The 19,553-nt window shown below is 47.3% G+C and overlaps 2 protein-coding genes across 4 annotated transcripts; one reads left to right on the forward strand and one right to left on the reverse strand.

The window, feature by feature from the left end:
• Window positions 1-352: 352 nt before the first annotated feature.
• On the reverse strand, window positions 353-4,581 carry sgca (sarcoglycan, alpha). Of its 3 annotated transcripts, none has more exons than XM_084670657.1 (11): window positions 4,472-4,581; window positions 4,065-4,193; window positions 3,777-3,928; window positions 3,553-3,622; window positions 3,194-3,392; window positions 2,933-3,098; window positions 2,616-2,824; window positions 2,479-2,505; window positions 2,101-2,280; window positions 1,723-1,749; window positions 353-1,630 (listed from the first exon to the last, which is right to left on the reverse strand). In XM_084670657.1, the coding sequence occupies exons 1-11, from the start codon at window positions 4,506-4,508 to the stop codon at window positions 1,624-1,626; spliced, it is 1,203 nt and encodes a 400-aa protein (XP_084526783.1). In that variant the 5' UTR covers window positions 4,509-4,581; the 3' UTR covers window positions 353-1,623. The 3 variants fall into 3 exon arrangements, with proteins under 3 accessions (XP_084526783.1, XP_084526784.1, XP_084526785.1); XM_084670658.1 differs by having other exon boundaries at window positions 3,777-3,925; window positions 4,472-4,580; XM_084670659.1 differs by lacking the exon at window positions 353-1,630 and having other exon boundaries at window positions 1,719-1,749.
• A 540-nt stretch (window positions 4,582-5,121) lies between these two features.
• On the forward strand, window positions 5,122-19,553 carry LOC146260020 (neurabin-2-like). Its single transcript, XM_084670385.1, has 11 exons — window positions 5,122-5,483; window positions 5,717-7,265; window positions 13,212-13,344; window positions 13,835-13,955; window positions 14,213-14,317; window positions 15,598-15,730; window positions 16,760-16,912; window positions 17,046-17,099; window positions 17,372-17,601; window positions 17,960-18,053; window positions 18,141-19,553. The coding sequence occupies exons 2-11, from the start codon at window positions 5,835-5,837 to the stop codon at window positions 18,189-18,191; spliced, it is 2,505 nt and encodes an 834-aa protein (XP_084526511.1). The 5' UTR covers window positions 5,122-5,483; window positions 5,717-5,834; the 3' UTR covers window positions 18,192-19,553.

Below are 19,553 nucleotides of genomic sequence, written 5' to 3' on the forward strand. Positions count from 1 at the left end.
CCTCTCAATGAAAAGAACAACAACTGTCAAAGGTGCTATTGTCAACTGGTCCAGTTTTTTGGGGTGTTTTTATAGAGGTTTTCCTTGTCGGTTTATTGCCACTAATGCCGGCAGGATCTTTGGTGCTAGTTGATTTATTGTCTTGTTGTCAATGCAGTGCAATGGTTTTCTTACTTAAGTGTTGAGTTCCTATGAAAGATGAATACTGTAGATATAATGCATGCAAATCATGTCTGATGTAGATTAAGCAAGTGGATTTGTTTCTGGTATGGTTTCATTTCACTGTTGACTCGTCTGTTTATTCCTGTGGATAACTTCTCTTCACTAAACAGCACCCACCTCCCACTTATGGTTTTAGTTTTTTTTTTTTTTTTATGCTTTTAAGAGAAGGGTTTCTAGAAAAAGAAAAAGAGTAAAAAACTGAAATTGACACACTTTCATGGTTTAAACAAGAGAATCTGTACTTATTTTGTACATGTATAATAAATCAAGATGTTTTTAATTATTTTGGATGCTGAAATAAAGCATGTGAAGTGGTCTACTCAATGTTTGAAACGGTCACTTCCCTTGACCTCCCACATGATGGCCTAATCATCCAACATTACTGGATGCCAGACTTTTTTGCATGGCCCAAATTATTAAACCGGCTTTTACATATGTCTGTCAATCTGACAGCTGATACAATAAAGGCCCATAATAAAGCAAATTGACTCCTTTTTGAGCCGACAAGACGATCATGGGCATACTTACTCTACAGTAAAGACTCTCTTATTTCACTTTTTACGTCTACGTGTACCAAAACATACTTGACATGCACAAGTTTACATTATGAAAAAAACGTTTTCATTGAAATTTACATTTGATATTGACTTGTCATTGTTGTTTCTACCATATTTGGAGTTACAAAGGAAACACTGACGCCCCCTGGTGGATGAACTAGACACTGTGAGACCCACATCCTCCAGTAACCACTTCACCTCAGGCTGTCATCCAGTATTAGAGGTTATGTGGCACACCATGCCCATCCACAATGCAAGGTACACCATCATTGTCCTTACATGTTTGTTGTCAAGTTCTCAGAGTTTTGTAAAGAGGATTACAGTTGTGCACAAAGCCAACATGGTTATTTCAGCTAGTTTATATTCCTGTGAGTGGATTTATGGGCGTATAATTGGATGCATTTAAAAATAAAAAATGGTTTCGTTGGCAACATTTCACAGTTGTATCTGATATACATAACACTAGGATAGCGTTAAATTAGTTTAAAATGTGTTGGTGAAACAATAACTGGGCGAGTTGAAATTATCGGAGTCTGGCCAAATAAAGCCTTTCAGGATGGAAGGCTCACTGTCTTAGATTGTTGCTATGGACAAGAAGTATTTCTGTAAAATTACAAAATAATCAAATGGAAAAACAGCAACTATTTATTGAAGGGCAGTGTGCATTCAAAGACATAGACAGAGACAAAATATTCACAAGAAGAGGTTAAAAATGATAAATATTCAGTAATAAATTATTCCAAATATAATCACTCTGAAATATTTACCCTCACAGGTATTATGTGAAAAGACCACAGCAAACTCAAGTCCCATTGTGTTATCATGACTTCATTGTGCCATTGTGTCATTTCCTGTGAAATGGAAATGTTTTTAATCATTTTATATCCATTTATTCCACCTACAAATCAATGTAAATGAAGCAGTGATATTCCCACAATTTTACCTGGGCAGTGAGTCAATGTTGGGTTCACTGTGAAAAAAATGAAGAATGGAATGTTATAGTTGAATAAGCAAAGTTATAAGAATAACTTTGTTCTTATTTCTATACATTGCAACATTTACTCCTTCCAGTTAATTTCCCTTTATGCACTCATATCATTATACCCATGTTAAATTATGAGAATATTATATTCCACACCGTTTTGTTACCTTTAATAATTCCTTACAAGCTGCTCCACTAGATGGCAACATAACCAAATATCTAAACGTGTCCATAGGCCACAGAGGAGGACTGCCTATTTTCATGACAGCAACACAAAGCTCTTCAGTGTTTCAGCATGCACTGTGTCTGACAGGCTCTGCCGGGGTGTACCGTACTCACTGCTGGGCCATGATGAGAGGAATACTGGGGCTGTCGGACTGGAGAGGAGGGGGGCGTTCCCCAGTGCGGAAGTTGAACATGGGCAGGGTGGACAGAGGAGGGGGGACGCCGCGAGCCCCAGCCATACTCCTCAGCTCGCTGCTGTTGCCGTGGATGGTGTGGTGGTGGTACAGCTGTATCCTGCAGCAGGCCACAGGGGGAGGGAGTTTGTTAGCTGCTCTGTGTGGTCCGTATAACAGGACAGAGACTGTGCAACAACCTCACTGGCGCCGTTACAGTGACGACGTATGCTACTGTGCACGGTAAACACATGCGTGGAAGATAACCATTTAAAGCCATTTTGTGGAAGAGGTTAACAGTTTGGGTTGTGTGACTCACTCTGGTGTCCTTGCGTCCCTTTTCTCCCTGAAAATAATCAAGACCCAGTTGTCAAGACACATTTCAGTTCATTTGAGTTCCTATTGGCTCATTATCTGTCATTAAAGGTGCACCACGCAAATCTCCACAGAACGTACACGCCCTCGCGCCTGCAGCACATGATGTAGGCCAGGAGAAGACACAGCAGTATGGCCAAGACCAGAGGCACCAACACCGTCACTATGTAGTCCAGGAAGTAGTCCCTGGTGGGGGGAGAGTCCAGGGGGTCGTACTGGCCCCCAGCCTCCAGAACCCCTGAGCCCATGGAGGGGGCCGGGGGTGCAGCCACGGGCCTGGACAAATCAATCTGGACACAGGGGGAGTGCAACAGGCATGGGGGAGGAGGATAGGGTTTAGGATATGGTCAAAGTGGTTTGACAATGTGGCCATTCAGGAGTGAAAATGCTGGCCTCACCAGGGTTGACTTGCACCAGGTGATACAGTTGCTGGGGATGGTACAGATGGCACAGTCTCCGGTCTCTCTCCGGCCTCCTGCCTCACACTGCCTCTGGTGGTCCGGGCTCTGGAGCTTCAGCAAGCACTTGGAGTAGTACTGGTCTGACCCCATCTTCACATACACACTGGGACAAAGACGAAACGATTTACACGACATACCGTGAAAATATAGGTTTTCTTTGTCTTTAGTTTCATGTTGTGTTTGTGTGTGGCACCGCACCCCTCATAGTGTCCGGCCAGGGGCAGAGGGACTCTGCCACCACGGTCCAGAGCAGAGGTGATGTTGACAAACTCCAGCCTGTCGGTCTCCCACATCCTCATGACATCCTGCTTGATCGCAGCCTGAACTGTAGAGGGCAGCACCTTCTCAATCTCCCTGAGTTTGATGAAGAATTCAGCTTGGAAAGGCATCTTGTTCGCTGAAGGGCCATAAGAGATATGGATAAACCGTGAACTAGAAACAACTACAAACGGTGGCACTCTTATGAAAAACAGAAATATGTATTTATGAAGCCCATTGTATCCACTGCGATTTCATATAAATGATTTATACCACAAGAAAACACCCCAAAAACGTACCCCGAGGGCCGATGTTTATGATCAGCCTTTCTCTGAACGTGTCATAGCTGCGTTTGTTGATGACTGTAATCTGTGAGAAGAAAGGAGAGGAACGGCACCTCAGTTTCCATTACAACAGCCTCACAAGCTTGGCATTTACACGACAATGCGTCAGATCAGCTCGTCTTCACTTTAGCCACAACAAACCAAAACAAGGAGGTCCATGAGACCGGCGAGGAGCCTACCTCGATGATGCTCTTGCCCGCGCTCATAGGTGTACCGTACAAGAAGCCATTGTCATAGGGGTGCCTCTGGGTAAAGCGCAGCCACTCAGGCAGGTCAGGGAAGTACTGCTTGTTGCACTTAAATACCATAGGATCATTGTAGACTCTGCCTGCTTTACCAAACACAGAAGGAGGATGGAAAGGCATCAGAGTAAAAACCAATTGGGAAATAACATCTAGGTGACATTGAAATGTGATTATGTTGTAACAAAAATAGGTGAGTGTACAGTTTTGAGTTCAAAGTCTTACCATAGTGTTTCAGGAAAGGTTCAAACTCATTCTGGAAAGTCTCTCTCTGCAGCTCGAACACAAATAGCTGTCCCACGGGGGCAGAAACCTTTATGTCTGCCTTGGCCACCAAGAAGCTGGCCAAACATACTGCGGAAGAGGAACACAAACTTTCTAACACTTTCGATATCTTGGGGTTAGGGTTATGAACAAGAACACATCTGTTTACCTCAAAAACATTGCTTCAAACATAATGGGTCAAGAAGTAAAAGTTATGGCCGCAAAATTGGTGTAATACAACATTCTAAATTGTTTCGGGAAAAGCTTGGTAAAATGTTTGTAAAATGTAATGTTTACTATAGTAATGTTTATTTTAAAAAACGTATCATATTCAAACTGTCAAATTATGTGGTAAAAAGAGGACTTGCCTGTCAAGCAGAACCCCCAGCTCCTTTTGTCTGCCATCTTGTTATGAGCTCTGATTGACAGGACCAAGCGGTGAAGAGGGCTGGGGTACTTCAGAGCTATTTTTGCCCCCCCTTGATTCCTAAATGAGTCACTGTGTGCATGTGTTGTACTGCTTGTGTGTGTTTCTCTGTGTTTGAGTGGGGCAGGAGGGGTCTGGGTGCCTGCATGTCTATATAGCATTTATATATTTATATGTATATAGCATGTCTATATAGCAATAACTTAGTTACCAAGCCTTTGATGCAATTATTTTATGAGTTCAAATCTGTGTGTGAGTGACAATACTTAAAGTTTAATGTATTTTTTCACAGATTTAGTATTATCCCTTTAAATGGCAAATCAAATGTTTATTGGCAGTAACTTGGCTCAATACTGGCAGGATGTGCAAAACAAATACAGATTTTTACGAAGTAGTTGGAATAGGATTATGGATTTGGGAAATGTTAAACTGAAGCCAGTCCTGTGATCTAGCCAAGTCTAAATGTGGGAAGGAAAACATCTGCTTCGCCATTCTTACAAAAAGAACACGTAGGCCACTCATTAAAAATGAACAATTATAAATCGATCCATAACATAATTTATCATATTTTTTTGCAGCTGATGCAGGAAGCGAGTGGCAGTGTAAACGGATGTATCATTGGATGCAGTTGACTGAAGCGCGTTCAAAATTTCCTCAGGGTCCTACCGCACTATCTGTAACGTCAGAATGTCTTATTACACCGGTTTATAGGTTAGGGTATGGCAGGCTTTATATATATATATGTGCAGTGACATTTTAAATATTATATGATGAAACACAGAACGGTAGTATTTGAGAACGGAGGACTTTAGGCAAGTCATGAACACAACTAGCACTACGACCCTGCGGCGTCCCTCTTCCATGCAGCAGTCTGATTTTACGCGAGGACCAGAAATCTGCAGTTCAGAAAATCAAGAGATCAAAATGATGCTGCGAGTGAAAAGGGATTAAACGTAAGCAATCTGTCGTCAGTGGTAAATCCGTGGCTCATTACTTACTGTTCCAGTTTACTGCTACTGTTTTAATGACCATCCCATTTTTCTTTTCATTTGTGTAGGTTACTGTTGTAATTACGAGGTAGTCATTAACAGATGCATCGCGTCCACTCTCCATTGCAAAGGATCACATTGGATGAAAGCGGCCTAAAACGCTAACTGTATTTGTTTCTCTCCATTTGCTCTTCCAGTCAGCAAGGAGACACCATCTCCCCGACAGAATCGACTGTTGGTGGAAAGGGGCATATTTGTGCGTCCACCGGGGGAGACATGCCGTTGCTGAGCATCCGTTGAGACGCTTGATTGACCATGATGAAGACCGAATCCTCATCTTCCAAGAGCCCCGGCTCTGGGTCTACGCTCAGGAGCCCATCCCCGCACAGGAACGCGTACGAGGCGGGGATGCAGGCGCTGAAACCTATGAAGGACAATGCGGCCAACGGAGATGTCCAGGAAGGCCCGCGCGGGCGCAGGTATGGCTCAAACGTTCACCGTATCAAAAACATGTTCATGCAAATGCAGTCTCCATTGGACGGGGAGGGAGGTGAAGAAGCGACCAAGACGAACGACAACGAGAACGAGAAAACCGTGCGTCTGTCACTACCCAGGGCCGGTAGCCTAAACGAGAACGTGGACCATAGCGCATTGCTAAAGCTCGGCTCCACTGTCTCGGAAAGAGTCAATCGGTTCGACCCCAAAGCGGAAAACGGCCACCAGCGGGCCTCGTCACCTAGCTACTCCAAACTGCAGGAGACTCGCCGAATTTTTGAGCAGCAGCAGCAGCAACAGCAGCAGCAGCAGCAGCAGGAGAAGGCCGCTACCACCCGTGTCTTGCTGAAGACCGATAGAGCCTCGGGCTTCCAGGATGGCAGGCTGGACGTGGTGGCCCGCTTTAACGGCAGCACAGAATCCCTGGACAGCCTGGACACCTCCGACGCAGTATCGCCCACCGTTAGCCAGCTTAGCGCCGTGTTTGAACGAGCCGCCGAGCTTCGCAACAACCTCCACCGCCTGTCCTCCACCCCTCCACTACCATCCAGGGGGGTCAGTGCCAAAGTGGGTGTACTCAACTCAAAAATCATCTCCAAGAGGATGCGCACCATTCCGACGGGAAACCAAGAGGAAGACGGTCCCAACCAGAGGGACCAGGAACGACCAGCCAGGGGCACCAGGAGTAAAACAGCCGCCTCCGCTGGGACCCTCAACGGAAGCCGAAACGGTGGCCCGGGCGACCCTGCACAGGTTTCTGGGAGCCTCACAGAAGAGTACAGGGAGAAGAGCGCGTCAGACGCAGGAGTAGAGGTCAACGCTGGGGGGAAACCCGTGGAATGTTCAGGAGAGGCTGGCAGCACACTGGTCCAAGCTGAGGTACACGTGGAGAACGGGGGGAGCGCGGCGAAAAGAGAGCCCCTGGCGAGGGAGACCTCCCCCAAGGACGAGAGCGGCGGGCTGGCCGGGCAGGGTGGAGAGAGGGGCCAGGGTGTCGGAGAGGAGAAGGAGGAGGAAGAGAGGACTGGGAAGGAGGATGAGACCGGGGCCGACCAGGTGGATATCAGTACCTACAGCGCGGTGGGGGAGGACTCTGGAGGTAGCCAGGCGGACGAGGAGGAGGAGGAGGAAGAGGAGGAGGAGGATGATCGCTACGACCCCGAGTCCAGCTGCACGGAGATCACAGGGCTTCCTGTGGAGGAGGACCCGCCCACCAGCCGCAAGATCCGCTTCAGCGTGGAGCCCATCAAGGTGAGCTCGAAGCGGCAGAACATCCAAACAGCGCCAGCTTTCACACTACAGTATAAACCCGTGCACCCTCATCAAAACAAACCAATCACACACACACATTCTGCTAGCACAGACTGACTGGTAGTGTCGACTTGACTGCTCATCAAGGAGTCTTATCCTATTAGGCCTGCCTATTCTATCTAAATTACCATCTTCATCCCTGCTGATATCCAGTCAAAGATGCACTCAGACCCACACATAACATTGAAGGCCTGCATGGTTATTGACATGGTTCATGTTGACCTGGGGCCGGTATGCACCATATTCCCTCTCTCTACTTGCAGGAGATAGTTCCCACACATTTGGTAACGGCAGTGCCGGCATTCCCGCTGTGCAGCTGACAGCCCTGAAAGAGCCGGTGTGCCAGATTCTTAGCCCCAAATGCAGAGGGAGCTGCCTCACTGTCAATAATTGTTGTGGAGGAACAAAGAGGCTGGATAATTAGCTTTGCTGTCCTATTGTGTGCACAGGGTTGTTGGACCGGGCCGATTAAAGGTCAACAGCTATGCGCTGGGGGGCCATTGGACAGTTTATGGGGTAGATGCGTTCTGGAATGTGGCATAAGATAGAAGGCGAGAGACAGAGAGAGAGAGATAGAGAGACAGAGAGAGAGAGAGAGAGAGAGAGAGACAGAGAGAGAGAGAGAGAGAGAGAGAGAGAGAGAGAGAGAGAGAGAGAGAGAGAGAGAGAGAGATTGGGTGTGAAATGAGGTGGAGAGGTAGGGTGTTAAAGGAAGGGGGGGTGGAGAAAGAGCGATAAAAAGAGAGTCGAGGTTTGTGGCTTTTACAGGAGGTGAAGGTTGGGGGGGGGAGGGATGTGCGAGCTCACGTCATGGGGATGTCTCGGCTTTTGAAAGAGGAGTTGATTCCCACTGTCTGCCACTAACCAGGGCTGCAATGACCCAAGGAGGAGCATCCGAGCTCTCCCAGCTCAGCCAGGCTGCCTGTCGCCCCCGGCTTGCCTGGCCTAGTCCCCCCCCACCCAGTGTGGCCTGACACTGTACATCACACACTCTCCCCCACACACACACACACACACACACACACACACACACACCCAGACCACTGACGGAGAGTCCCTGCTCGGATCAGAGCCATTCACATGGAAAGTTCTGCTTCCTCCGTCTCAATATGATGTTCATCCACCAGAGTCTAGTTTAGTTTCGTAATGCCGCCGTTACAGTCATTACTTCGGGTGGCTTGGTTGTTTTCACTACAGATTTGAACGTTCATTTCCTTGTTGAAGATCCGCGCATGCAGAGTATGGCAGGCAGCAGTGATAACAGTGCATGTTTGGCTTTAGGCTCAGAGTACTGGCCTTCCAGCCACCAGCAGCTGCAGAACCCCAACCCCCCCCCCCCCGCCCCCTCCCCTCTGCCAGCACCTCCCACTCTATCACAGACGGCTTTGTTATTGAGATGTGGGGAGAGAGGTTGGGGGTCAGATTGGAAGTATTTAATAGCTGACGTGCCATGCGACCAGAAGTGCAGTTACAGTGTCACTTTCTTCACTCTGAAACAGGAAGTGTGCTCGTCTATTTGTGGTGAATACCCCCCCCCCCTACACACACGCCCACATACCTCCCTGTGTGTGTGCTTTAGATGTGGGTCCGTACGAGTCGTTGTTCTAGCGATGTCGTTTGGCCTCCGTGTTTTTGTCGGGAAAGTTTTTTCCCCCATTCCAGTGTGAGCTCCCACCTAACTGGCACAAAGCATGGCTGCTGCTCAGTCTAAACTTCACACGAACAACCTTGGTCCTTCCTCTTGACACCCTCTTTGTCTACTCTCTTCTTTCATCATCTTTCTTTCTTTTTTCTTTTTTTTTTTACTGTCACGCCTCCTATTTTCCAACCTTATAAAAATAGCTATCATTGGAAGCGGAGCCGACTTTGACTTGTCTACACAGCTGTACTCGCTGAACACGGGAAACAGCTCACATCTCATCTGTTTGTGTGCTTTATTATTTTGTGGTTTTTTTTGTTGTTTTTTTTACATCTGTGTGTATTATTACAAGTCTGTCCTTTAAGACCATGGTACCCAGTGGTTTGAGTGTTGATTCACCAGAAGTAAACAGTATCTCTCAACCTTGACCCCCCCCTCCTACTCCCTCTCCACCTCCTTCTCCCTCTCCACCTGCCGCCACCTCTCCTTCCACCTCAATCCCCTGCTCCGTCAGGAGATCCTGCTGCAGCTCAGCTCATCACCAGCCCCGTGCCAGCATCAATCCAAAAAGAATCTGCACAGATTAATCCAAATGGATCATTTTATTATCTGTTATTACATTGCATAAAGCCCAAAAAATAAATAAAAAAATCAACAAGCATTACCTCCCAGATGATAAGCTAAGGATGCTAGCGTGACATTGAAAGGTGGATCCTTTCTACCTTGAGAACTCCCTAAACCCCGCAATGGTTCATTCTGACCTACATCCAATATCATCTTGGATTAGACCACAGGGGAGGGTTTTTGGGGAGGTGGCCAGGTGTCCTGAAGCTGTGGTGGGAGCCTGTGTGAGGGCGGGAGTGACTCACAGCCCTTCTGTGAGTCTTCTCTGACGCTAATGTTCTAACTGACACACTCCCCACCCGTTAGCCTACGTAAGGTTGCATGCATAAAGCCTGTCACTGGGAAATAATCACAAAACAAACAGACTTCTTCTCTTTGCTGACGCGGACTTCCCTCGGTGAATCTGCTCCACCAGACCAGTGCTGGAGTGCTGGTTTATGTTCTGTTTATGTACAGTTTTTTACAGTAGTGCCATTGTACTGCTGACCCATAGTCCCTTGCTGCTGTTAGACCAACACTGCTGACCAAACACATGCTGAGCCACTTCACTATGCAACTGTTACCATGACAAAGCAACCACTTCCATTTGATTGGCTGCAGAGGAGTCTGGCCCAGTGTTCTGTCTCATGGCTGTGGGCACACATCTGCAATCCTGGATTAGAGACCATTTTTAGGAGGATTTGGGAGCAGTTATCTGGCCCTCTGGGCAATGTCCTGTTGAATGTATTCAATAGACTCTGGCAGGAGCTGGACACTGTGTAGCCAGGAGAGCTTGCTGGAGGTAGCTGATGGACAAGGCTGTCTGTTTCAAGCGCTTTGTTTTGCTTGTTTTGATAAAGGGCTCTTTGCCTGCTCACTGACACCAATTTATCACACAATAGTGGGTTCACTTCAATATTTATTAGGGACAATGAATTGGACTGAGACTCAGAGAGTCCTGAAGGATGTCTGTGGGAATAATAATAATAATAATAATAATAATAATAACTGGTTATTGATGGGACACATGGGGAGTATAACAGGTTTGCACACATCTGATTATGGAACCATACATTTGTATAATGACACAATCATATTCAGTTATATAGCCTAATTACAGTTATAATTGCACGATGAGAACATGTCATGAAAGTGCCAGAGCTGTCTCGTTCGCTGTCCTTAATATGTAGGTTAGCGGCAGAGCTGCTGCTGTAGAGAGACTGTGAGAAACATGCCATAAACCCAGCCTGGCCTCCTCCACACATTCTATTGGTTAGATCAAAAAAGAGATCTTTTTTGGAAAGGCAGAGAGGAGGTGTCGTTGGGAGGAGAAGGCAACTGGAGGCCGTAACTGACTAAACTTGGTGTGTCGTCCCCCCCGACCACATCCCAGCGCATGACCCATCATTTAAGTGGCTCTTTCTCACGGCAACTGCATTGTAAAAATAAAAATAAGGGTTGTTGTCACTTACTGGGCAAATTTAGAACTTTGTACGTTCTAATTGGTTACCCTGCACAGACGCAAACAGAGGCTAGAAAGAGAGTGACAAAGAGAGAGAGAGATAGAAAAGGAGAGAGAGAGAAAGAGAGAGAGACAGAGAGACAGAAAGAGAGAGAGAGAGGGGTGGGGTGTGGAAAGACTCTCCTCAGCCATCTGTTTGCCACTGTGACCTACTATCTGCCACAACTGGAGCAACGTCCTCCCCCCATCCAGCCCAGCCCAGCCCAGCCCAGCCCAGCCCTCCCCCACCCGCCCAGCCGTACCCATCCCTACCCCCCACCTCACCCTGCCCTGCCCAGCCCTGCCCCCACCATGCCCAGCCCCCCACCTTAATCCCAATGTTTGTCTCCCTAAAGGGGAAAGGCGCAGTGCTCTCATTGACTGACAGCCCTTTGCTCTGAGGTGTGCTCATCTCTGACCATGCTTACAGGCAGGGTAGAGGGGTGGGGGGGGGGAGAGAGAGAGAGAGAGAGAGGAGAGAAGGAGAGAGAGAGAGAGGGAGAGGGAGAGGGAGGAGAGAAGGAGAGAGAGAGAGAGAGAGAGAGAGAGAGGAGAGAAGGAGAGAGAGAGAGAGGGAGAGGGAGAGGGAGGAGAGAAGAGAGAGAGAGAGAGAGAGAGAGAGAGAGAGAGAGAGAGAGAGAGAGAGAGAGAGAGAGAGAGAGAGAGAGAGAGAGATCATCATCATCAAGGGCATCATGTTGGATTGTAATGTTTGTCTCCCCTCAGAGGGATCATCCCATGTAAGAAGGAAGCAAATCTCCTTTAGGAAGAGAGAGTATCTCTTGCTTGCGTGTGCTTGTGTGCGTGCGTGTCTGCATGTATGTGTCAGGCCAGGGAATGGGCTTACTTATTCCTCGTGGCACGTGTAATACTCCTGAACTGGGTTTGGTGTGTGGTGGTGAAGCTGTAGACCGAGTGCACCATTGGGTTCCCCCCATCCGGAGCAAGCTGCCGGCCGGGGACACGGAGCCCCGCCTGGTCAGACAGGAAGCTGTAATCCGCATTAGACTGAGCCATCGAAGAACAAAGGTAACCTAAATCATAGACGCCCCAGGTCTGAACCATGTGAAGGCTTGTGGCTCCCTAGTTTTCCCTGGCGAGAGAGCAGAGCAGAGAAGTGGCACTGGTTTGTCTCGTTGTCCTTTGGTTCGGATCTCCTTTTCCTGGATAGATTGGTTGGTTGGAGAGGCCTGGATAGTTCATTTCCCTCAGTGGAGGAGGAGGAGGCCTGGCTGAATAGCAAAAGCCACTGTCAAAAACGGACAAGTGCTTTACTCTGTGGTTGCTACGGAAACCGAACCCATGTGATCTGCAGACAGCCCTGTTTCGAGCGAAGCGATGCTTCCGCGATACGAGACATATATAGCAGGCACTGAGAGGGGTGGGGGGGATAGGCAAAGACTTTTATTGCGGAGGTTTCTAAACCAAAAGGTTATTTCAACTGGAATAGTCAGTGACATCAAGGAGGGAGGGATGACAGGAAAAAGAGGAGGCTGAAAGAAAGGAGAGGGTCAAAAGAAAGACAGAGTGGGTCTTGTGAGATGGAGAGAGTGGCTTGTGGACCCTGTGAGGTGGTGCATATGTAATCAACCCAGGAAGGCCATAAAGAGACAGAAAGAGAAGAAGGGAGAGAGAGAGAGAGGACAGAGGGAGGGAGGGAGAGAGGGACGGAGGGAGGGAGGGAGGGAGGGAGAGGAGAGAGGGAGGGAGGGAGAGTGGCCGACTCTTTTCAAATTCAGCCATGTTGGCAGCTCCCTGTGTGCGAGGCTTGCTAATAGCAGCTGCAGTGCTTCTGCATTAGCATGCTGGAGGTGGTTATGTAACCTGTCATGCTGTTGGTTGAATGTGGGAAGCTATTGGCCCGCCTCTACCTCACAGAGGGCAGCTAAGTGTGGACTGTTTGGTGGTTGGGGGAAAGAAAGCAAGGAGATACAGTCTCCTTGAGTACAAATCTAAATGTCCTCTCACACAAGCAACGTTTTTGGGACAGTCCACTCCCATCTTCGGATCGCGCCATTCTTACAAGGACAGCATGTCATTTAATCTCACCATGTTCAATGGATTAATTCCTCCATTCATCCAGCGGCTAAATAAAAGCCCGGCTCGTTGGCTCTGTGACGCTTGACGTTTCCCGTTTCTCCAGGTCTTCGCCACCTATCCCAACGAGGATTATGACCGGCGCAACGAGGACGTGGATCCCATGGCGGCGTCTGCCGAGTACGAGCTGGAGAAGAGGGTGGAGAGGCTGGACCTGTTTCCCGTGGAGCTGGAGAAAGGTTAGACCACGCTCCTGCTTCCCCTCTGACCGCGCTCCTGCTTCCCCTCTGACCGCGCTCCTGCTTCCCCTCTGACCGCGCTCCTGCTTCCCCTCTGACCGCGCTCCTGCTTCCCCTCTGACCGCGCTCCTGCTTCCCCTCTGACAAGCCCCTGCAACTTCCATGCGCAGGGGTTTGTGACAATAGCTTGGCTAACATTTCGGAATAGTTCTTGTGAAACCTATTTGAATGGCGAATAAGTCTTAACTAGGCTACACGCACGGACTGTGATTGGAGTCTGGGAGGAGAATGGAGAGTGATGGGAGTTACACCGCCATTGTTCAGACGATAATCAATTGTATTGATCAGGCAGTCGAGATCTCATTTTTCCAACGAACCATCCATCCATGCATTGGACATCCCTCCATCTGTCCAGTTAGTGCCCCCCCTTAAGAGGGAACCGCATCACTCCATCATTGGACAATACGTCCCTCTGTCTTTCTCTCCTCAGATGGCGATGGGCTCGGCATCAGCATCATTGGCATGGGTGCTGGGGCAGACATGGGTCTAGAGAAGCTGGGCATTTTTGTCAAGACAGTCACGGATGCCGGTGCGGCACACAGGGACGGCAGGTACGTGCGAAACAAGTGCACCTCCGACACTGCAATCACTTACAAAACATCCACTATTCACTATGCACTGCTCATTTATAGTGTATGAAGGCAACGGGTGTCCCCGAAAAGAAATGTTTTATATGCAGTACATAAACATGTTAAGGTTCATGGGTCACACATGCATCACACATTTGCTTGAGGCAGGTTGAGCACGTTTTTCAAATGATACGAAATGATGCACAGGGTTAGTGCTCAGGGCTGTGGTTTCTCTCCAGGATCCAGGTTAACGATCTCATCGTTGAGGTGGACGGGACCAGCCTGGTGGGGGTCACCCAGAACTTTGCTGCCTCTGTCCTCAGGAACACCACAGGAACTGTCAGGTGCGTGAGAGAGGGGGTGCTTTTCAACGCAACACCCAGAGACACCTGCTATTTCCTTTTCACTGCTTTTTTTTCTATCATCCAGACTGCAGTTTAATTACTAGGTTGACATACTATATATAGCTGTGTGCTTGGACTGTAGACAACAGTCCCATGGTACATACTGTGTAGCTAAGTACAACACAAGGTTTCACATCTTCAGCAATTCTAGAATTAAAATAAAAACCTAAGACTAAAGTAAACCACCATTTCCTGCCCCCTCCACACCACTCACTACGGATCACGTCACCAGGTTAAAAATAAGGGGATGTTATCGAAACCTTTTCAGTGTTTCCCACACATAAACTAATTCGTGGCGGTGTGCCACAGAATTAACACCGGCCGCGACATATTGCGTTTCGTCAAAAAATATTTTTAACACTATTAAGGTTAAAACACGCAGCGTATTCGTTCATCTGCATTTCCTTTCCCTGCTCTCCCTCCGTCATTCACAAGTCTTTCTCACATACACAGTCACTATACGGGGGCGTCTTAATACTTGCCCACTAGGCTTTCCATAAGTCACAACGTCAGTACACGTTAGCAACGATGCATACATACGCCGTTCTAGTAAGACAGACAGCTATATCAGCGAGCATTCAGCATTAGTGCCGTAGCTAAAGGTCTAGGAAAGTTGAGGCTACTTTTGGTTAGGTACCGACAACATGTATTAATCGACTCCCCCCCCACCCACAAATAGCTTTCTAATCTGTGAGAACTGCTTCTAGAACACATCCTTTTTGAGACATACATCACAAAAGTCGCAAGGCGGCACTTGGAGGGTGACGACAACATGACCACAGGCATGAGCGGTGTCAATAAAGAATACCAGGAGTCTTTCGCTTTTTAACCATCTCCAGAGAGACTGCTCCCAGGCGCCCTCCTTTGTCACCCTGTCGACTCATTCATAATTCAGGGCTTTGTGGTCTGCGCTATGGGGTAATTGCTAGTGTGATGTGAGACTTGTGGAAGATCAGGGACCTTCCAGATAGCTCATGCATCATATATAAGTGGAGGATAGGATGAGGACAGTTACTGTTGTGCCTATTCATAAAAATGTCAGTCAGACAAATAGGATACAGGAAGTATGTCTAAGCATGTAATCACCGGTTAGCACTGTAAAGGATGTTGTGGTCAGCTTAGAAAAGTACCTTCGAGTACGATTTTACATGACATTTCTTTTTTGTCACCCGGGGTTGCGTCACACGTTTTCCTGAAGCGGTTGCGGGGCTCTTGTGCAGGTTTCTGATTGGCAGGGAGAAGCCAGGTGAGCAGAGTGAGGTGGCCCAGCTGATCCAGCAGACCCTGGAGCAGGAACGCTGGCAGAGGGAAATGATGGAGCAACGCTACAACCAGTACATGGACGACCAGGAGGTACAGCGGAGGACCCCGTTATACACGTGACCCGAAACACAGCAACACAGCTGCCCACTTTACAGACACTCACAAAGCATCGAAAAGCATCTTGTCCATTTGCTTCTGGTTTCCGAAACGCCATAGACAAATGAATAGCTTGTCTCTTAATGAGCATCGTTTGTTTTCACCTTGGTAAGGAAGCCACAGTAAAAACAGGGTAATGCAATTTGGACAAGTATCTGTGTCTCGGTTCGGATCTGTTTCTCTGACATCTGCTTGGCCTTTCTCTGGTCCAGTTAAAGTCAGAGCAAAAATAGCATCTGTGCAAACAAAGAAATAGCTTGCAATGCTGCAGCTAAATGATACCACACGAAGGACACTGGCACATTCTATTAGTCAAAATGACTTAAACAACTAAAATGTCATCAAATAGAATGCCCTTTAACCTTGTGGAGCATATTTTAATCTTCATATTAAGCTTTTTTTAGCTGTTGTATTCCCCCATGCGTGGCCTCTATTTCTTTCAGCTTTAGGATTAAGATTTGTGTGCCAATACCATTTTTGACAGAGCTGACGCAAACTGTATTGGGGCACTGGGCACAGCATCTGTGCTTGTGTTTTCAGGCTACACTAGAATCACAGCCAACTCATAAGGACTGTTTCCCAAATGAAGTCTTTCTGATATTTTGGCTTCATTCCCACTCAACTGTAAAGTTCAGGTGTGTGTAGGAATGTTTTTGTGTAGGAATTTTTGCCAAAGTAGAATTTGGCTTCCAAGTTCCATTATACCCCCCTTACAACACGTTTGCAGAAACAACACGTTTGTTTTTTCGACCCCAATGAAGATCAAGCTACACGTAGGATGCAGCGCGAGGATTGACAATTTTCCGTTCTAATCAGAACACTCCGAGCCCCATTTGGGTTTTCATCTAGTGTGTTGCCCCATCTAGTGGCTAATCGTTGCTACATCACCCAACAGAAAACCTTGACTGAGGATACTGACAGGGGAATGTGCCTTATGTCTATCATCCCTCCCTCCCTCTCCAGACTGGTGACTATGGCAGCGACGAGGAGGAAGAGGATGAAGAGGAGGCCAGCCCCCCGTATCCGAGTGCCATCGAAGTGTTCGACCTGGCTGAGAATGAAGACATCTCCCCCCTGGAGTCCGACCCTGAGAAGCTGGCTCACAAGTACAGAGAGGTGACAAAGAACGTCTTGGATATTACAATATAAACCTTACAGACGGACAAAAATACTCCCGTCTCCCGTTTGAAGTCATATTTTTAGAACACTTTGTTGTGTCCTCAACTGATATCTGCGCGTCTTTTCGCAGCTTCAAATAAAGCACGCAGTCACACAGGCCGAGATTCAGCAGCTGAAAAGGAAGGTAAGGCTGAGCGTTCAAGAACAACACACTCGCAAGCCATAGACACGGCTCCACACCATCACAAACTATAGACACGGTTCTATCACTGAACTACACAGTCACAAACAATACACGCCGTTCTATTTGCACAGGCAGGAACGATAGCCAAGGTTCTATCGACGCAGTCGCAAACAACAGACACGAGGCCCGTCACTGTTCTAAGAGATGGCCAGTGTCCCAAAAATTGGTTTATCGTCTCTTACATTACGAATGCGTGCGTCACACACGTACAGATGAACCATGCCGAGCAGGACAAGCAGCGCTGGCGGCTGGACAAGGCCCAGCTGGAGCAGACCCTGACGGAGAACAAGGAGCGCATGGATAAGCTGGAGGGCTACTGGATGGAGGCCCAGTCGCTGTGCCAGGCGGTGGACGAGCACCTGAAGGAGACCCAGGCTCAGTACCAAGCCCTGGAGCGCAAGTACAGCAAGGCCAAGCGCCTCATCAAGGACTACCAGCAGAAGTAAGAGACGAGTGCAGGGTGTGGTTGCTTTCATGTCGGGACAGTTTGATGACAAACGTGTCTCTTTATTTATAAGAAACTCACGCTAGACAAATCATTGTGAGGTAAGGAGTGAGGGATGAGGTCGGTACTTTTGAATATCATTTTTGCACATGTTTTGAACATGTTTTGTATACTTCAATAGACAGGTTTTAAGTGAAGTGTGACAGGAAGGGCAGGGTGAGAGAAGCCAGATTCAATCCCAGGCCACTGCAATAAGGCCTCAGCCTACATGGTAGCCACACTGATCTCGTGAGCCTATGGGGCACGCCCTCAGCCGCCACTTTCCATAACTCTTTTCTAACTGCTTGGTCTGCAGGGAGATCGAGTACCTGAAGAAGGAGACCCAACGTTGTGCACAAGATGGAGCCGAGGCCTCCTTGAGAGAAGAGTCCAGCCAGCTTCACGAGCAGGTGGGGGATGACCGTTCATAATGACTCTGACACAGCCAGAGAACCCCGTCCACATCCATCTCATGTCTGTTTTCCTTATCTTTCCAGGTAGCAGATCTGGAATGCAGAGTTGAGGAGCTGAAATCTGATCCTTTATAAATAAAGTTGAAGTCCATAAGGGTGATGCGGTGAATGAGAATATTGTGTTGTTGTACTGTCAGTGAACCCTGTCAGTTAACCCAGGGTCTTTCTCGTCTCGGACTTGAGCTTGGTTTCTGGTTGCATAGGTTGATGTTCAGTATCCTCAGGCTTTGAAGTGCTGCATATGAACTCAAATCTCCATCATCCTTTTGGTTTCTTACCTGTTCTGTTAACACTTCCCATTTGGGGGAAAAACTTCCTCTGGCTACAGATTTGTCTAACAGTGTTTTCAGTATTTTTCTTAGCAATGGAATACTGACAAGGACTTTGATTGAACTTTGTGCCGTTTTCTGATTATTTCCAGTGTTCAGTATTTGACCATTTGGTCGCAACGATGTGTTTGTGTGAATTACAGGCCAGGCTTTTGATTTGAATTGCCTTTACAACAAATTCCTTTGTTTTCTTTTGTTCCCCCACTTGTTTTGTGAAAATCTTTCGTTTTTTTCTGGGATTGTACAAAAGTGCTCCTGTTTGTGGTTTATCAAACAAAGTTTGGTTTGTATATATTTTTTATTAATATATGTATAACATTTACCATAATATAACTAATGAGATCATGGATCGTTGCATTATGATTATTGCGAAGAGGGATGTGTACATTGCACTGAGGGAGACGATGTTGCTATGGTGCTTCACTGGAGTGAACAAAAAAAATATCTGAAATGTATATTGTCCAGACATGATGTGGAACCCGACATGTGTAGGGTTCCAATCCACTGAAGAGACACACTTGTAATGTTTCCACGTTAGCTTCCTTGACATCAGGGAGACTCCTTAAGCCCCTTCCTCCTTAACGTCACAAGGACAAACACCCGACCAACGGCGACAGACTGTCGACGTACATTTTGTCTGATACGGGACAACTACTGAGGTGACTTGAGCATTGGGGACCCGAGTGGACTGAAGCGGTACACAGCTTCACCAGCAGCTGCCCTCCCCGTGCAGCTTCTCTGCAGAGCACACAGAACCACTGCCAGATCCACACTGCTTCAGTCTGGGGGGAACCTTTCAAACCTTCACTCCTGTTAAGTCTCAGTATGTTTGTATAGTTTAAGATTAGATTCAGATATTTTACTCATGTTTAATATGGTGAATGCTGTAAGAAAAGCTCATGGATAAAACGATAAAACAAATGTGGTGACTTAAGCAATGAAAATGGACGAGACAATGACATGTACTGGATCTGTCAGAGAAAGATGGTTCTAGCAAAGCTCACGAATAGAAGAAATATGTCATGGGCATGATTAAGTATTTTCATAAGATTCTAGGCTTGTACAGGGCACATGCTTTGCATTATATGTTTTGTGGAATAAATAGTCA

This window comes from Hypomesus nipponensis, chromosome 13 (assembly GCF_054491055.1).
Source record: "Hypomesus nipponensis isolate SF chromosome 13, ASM5449105v1, whole genome shotgun sequence".
Taxonomy (NCBI): domain Eukaryota; kingdom Metazoa; phylum Chordata; class Actinopteri; order Osmeriformes; family Osmeridae; genus Hypomesus; species Hypomesus nipponensis.

Bases quoted from the DNA above. Each gene is read 5' to 3' on its own strand.
- LOC146260020 (XM_084670385.1), top strand. From the start codon at position 5,835: ATGATGAAGACCGAATCCTCATCTTCCAAGAGCCCCGGCTCTGGGTCT. The intron at 17,602-17,959 runs GTAAGAGACGAG...CTTGGTCTGCAG, and splicing joins ATCAAGGACTACCAGCAGAA to GGAGATCGAGTACCTGAAGA. The intron at 18,054-18,140 runs GTGGGGGATGAC...TTATCTTTCCAG, and splicing joins CCAGCCAGCTTCACGAGCAG to GTAGCAGATCTGGAATGCAG.
- sgca (XM_084670657.1), bottom strand. From the start codon at position 4,508: ATGGCAGACAAAAGGAGCTGGGGGTTCTGCTTGACAG. The intron at 3,099-3,193 runs GTGCGGTGCCAC...TCTTTGTCCCAG, and splicing joins CTGGCCGGACACTATGAGGG to TGTGTATGTGAAGATGGGGT. The intron at 2,281-2,478 runs GTGAGTCACACA...GGCCTGCTGCAG, and splicing joins AGGGACGCAAGGACACCAGA to GATACAGCTGTACCACCACC.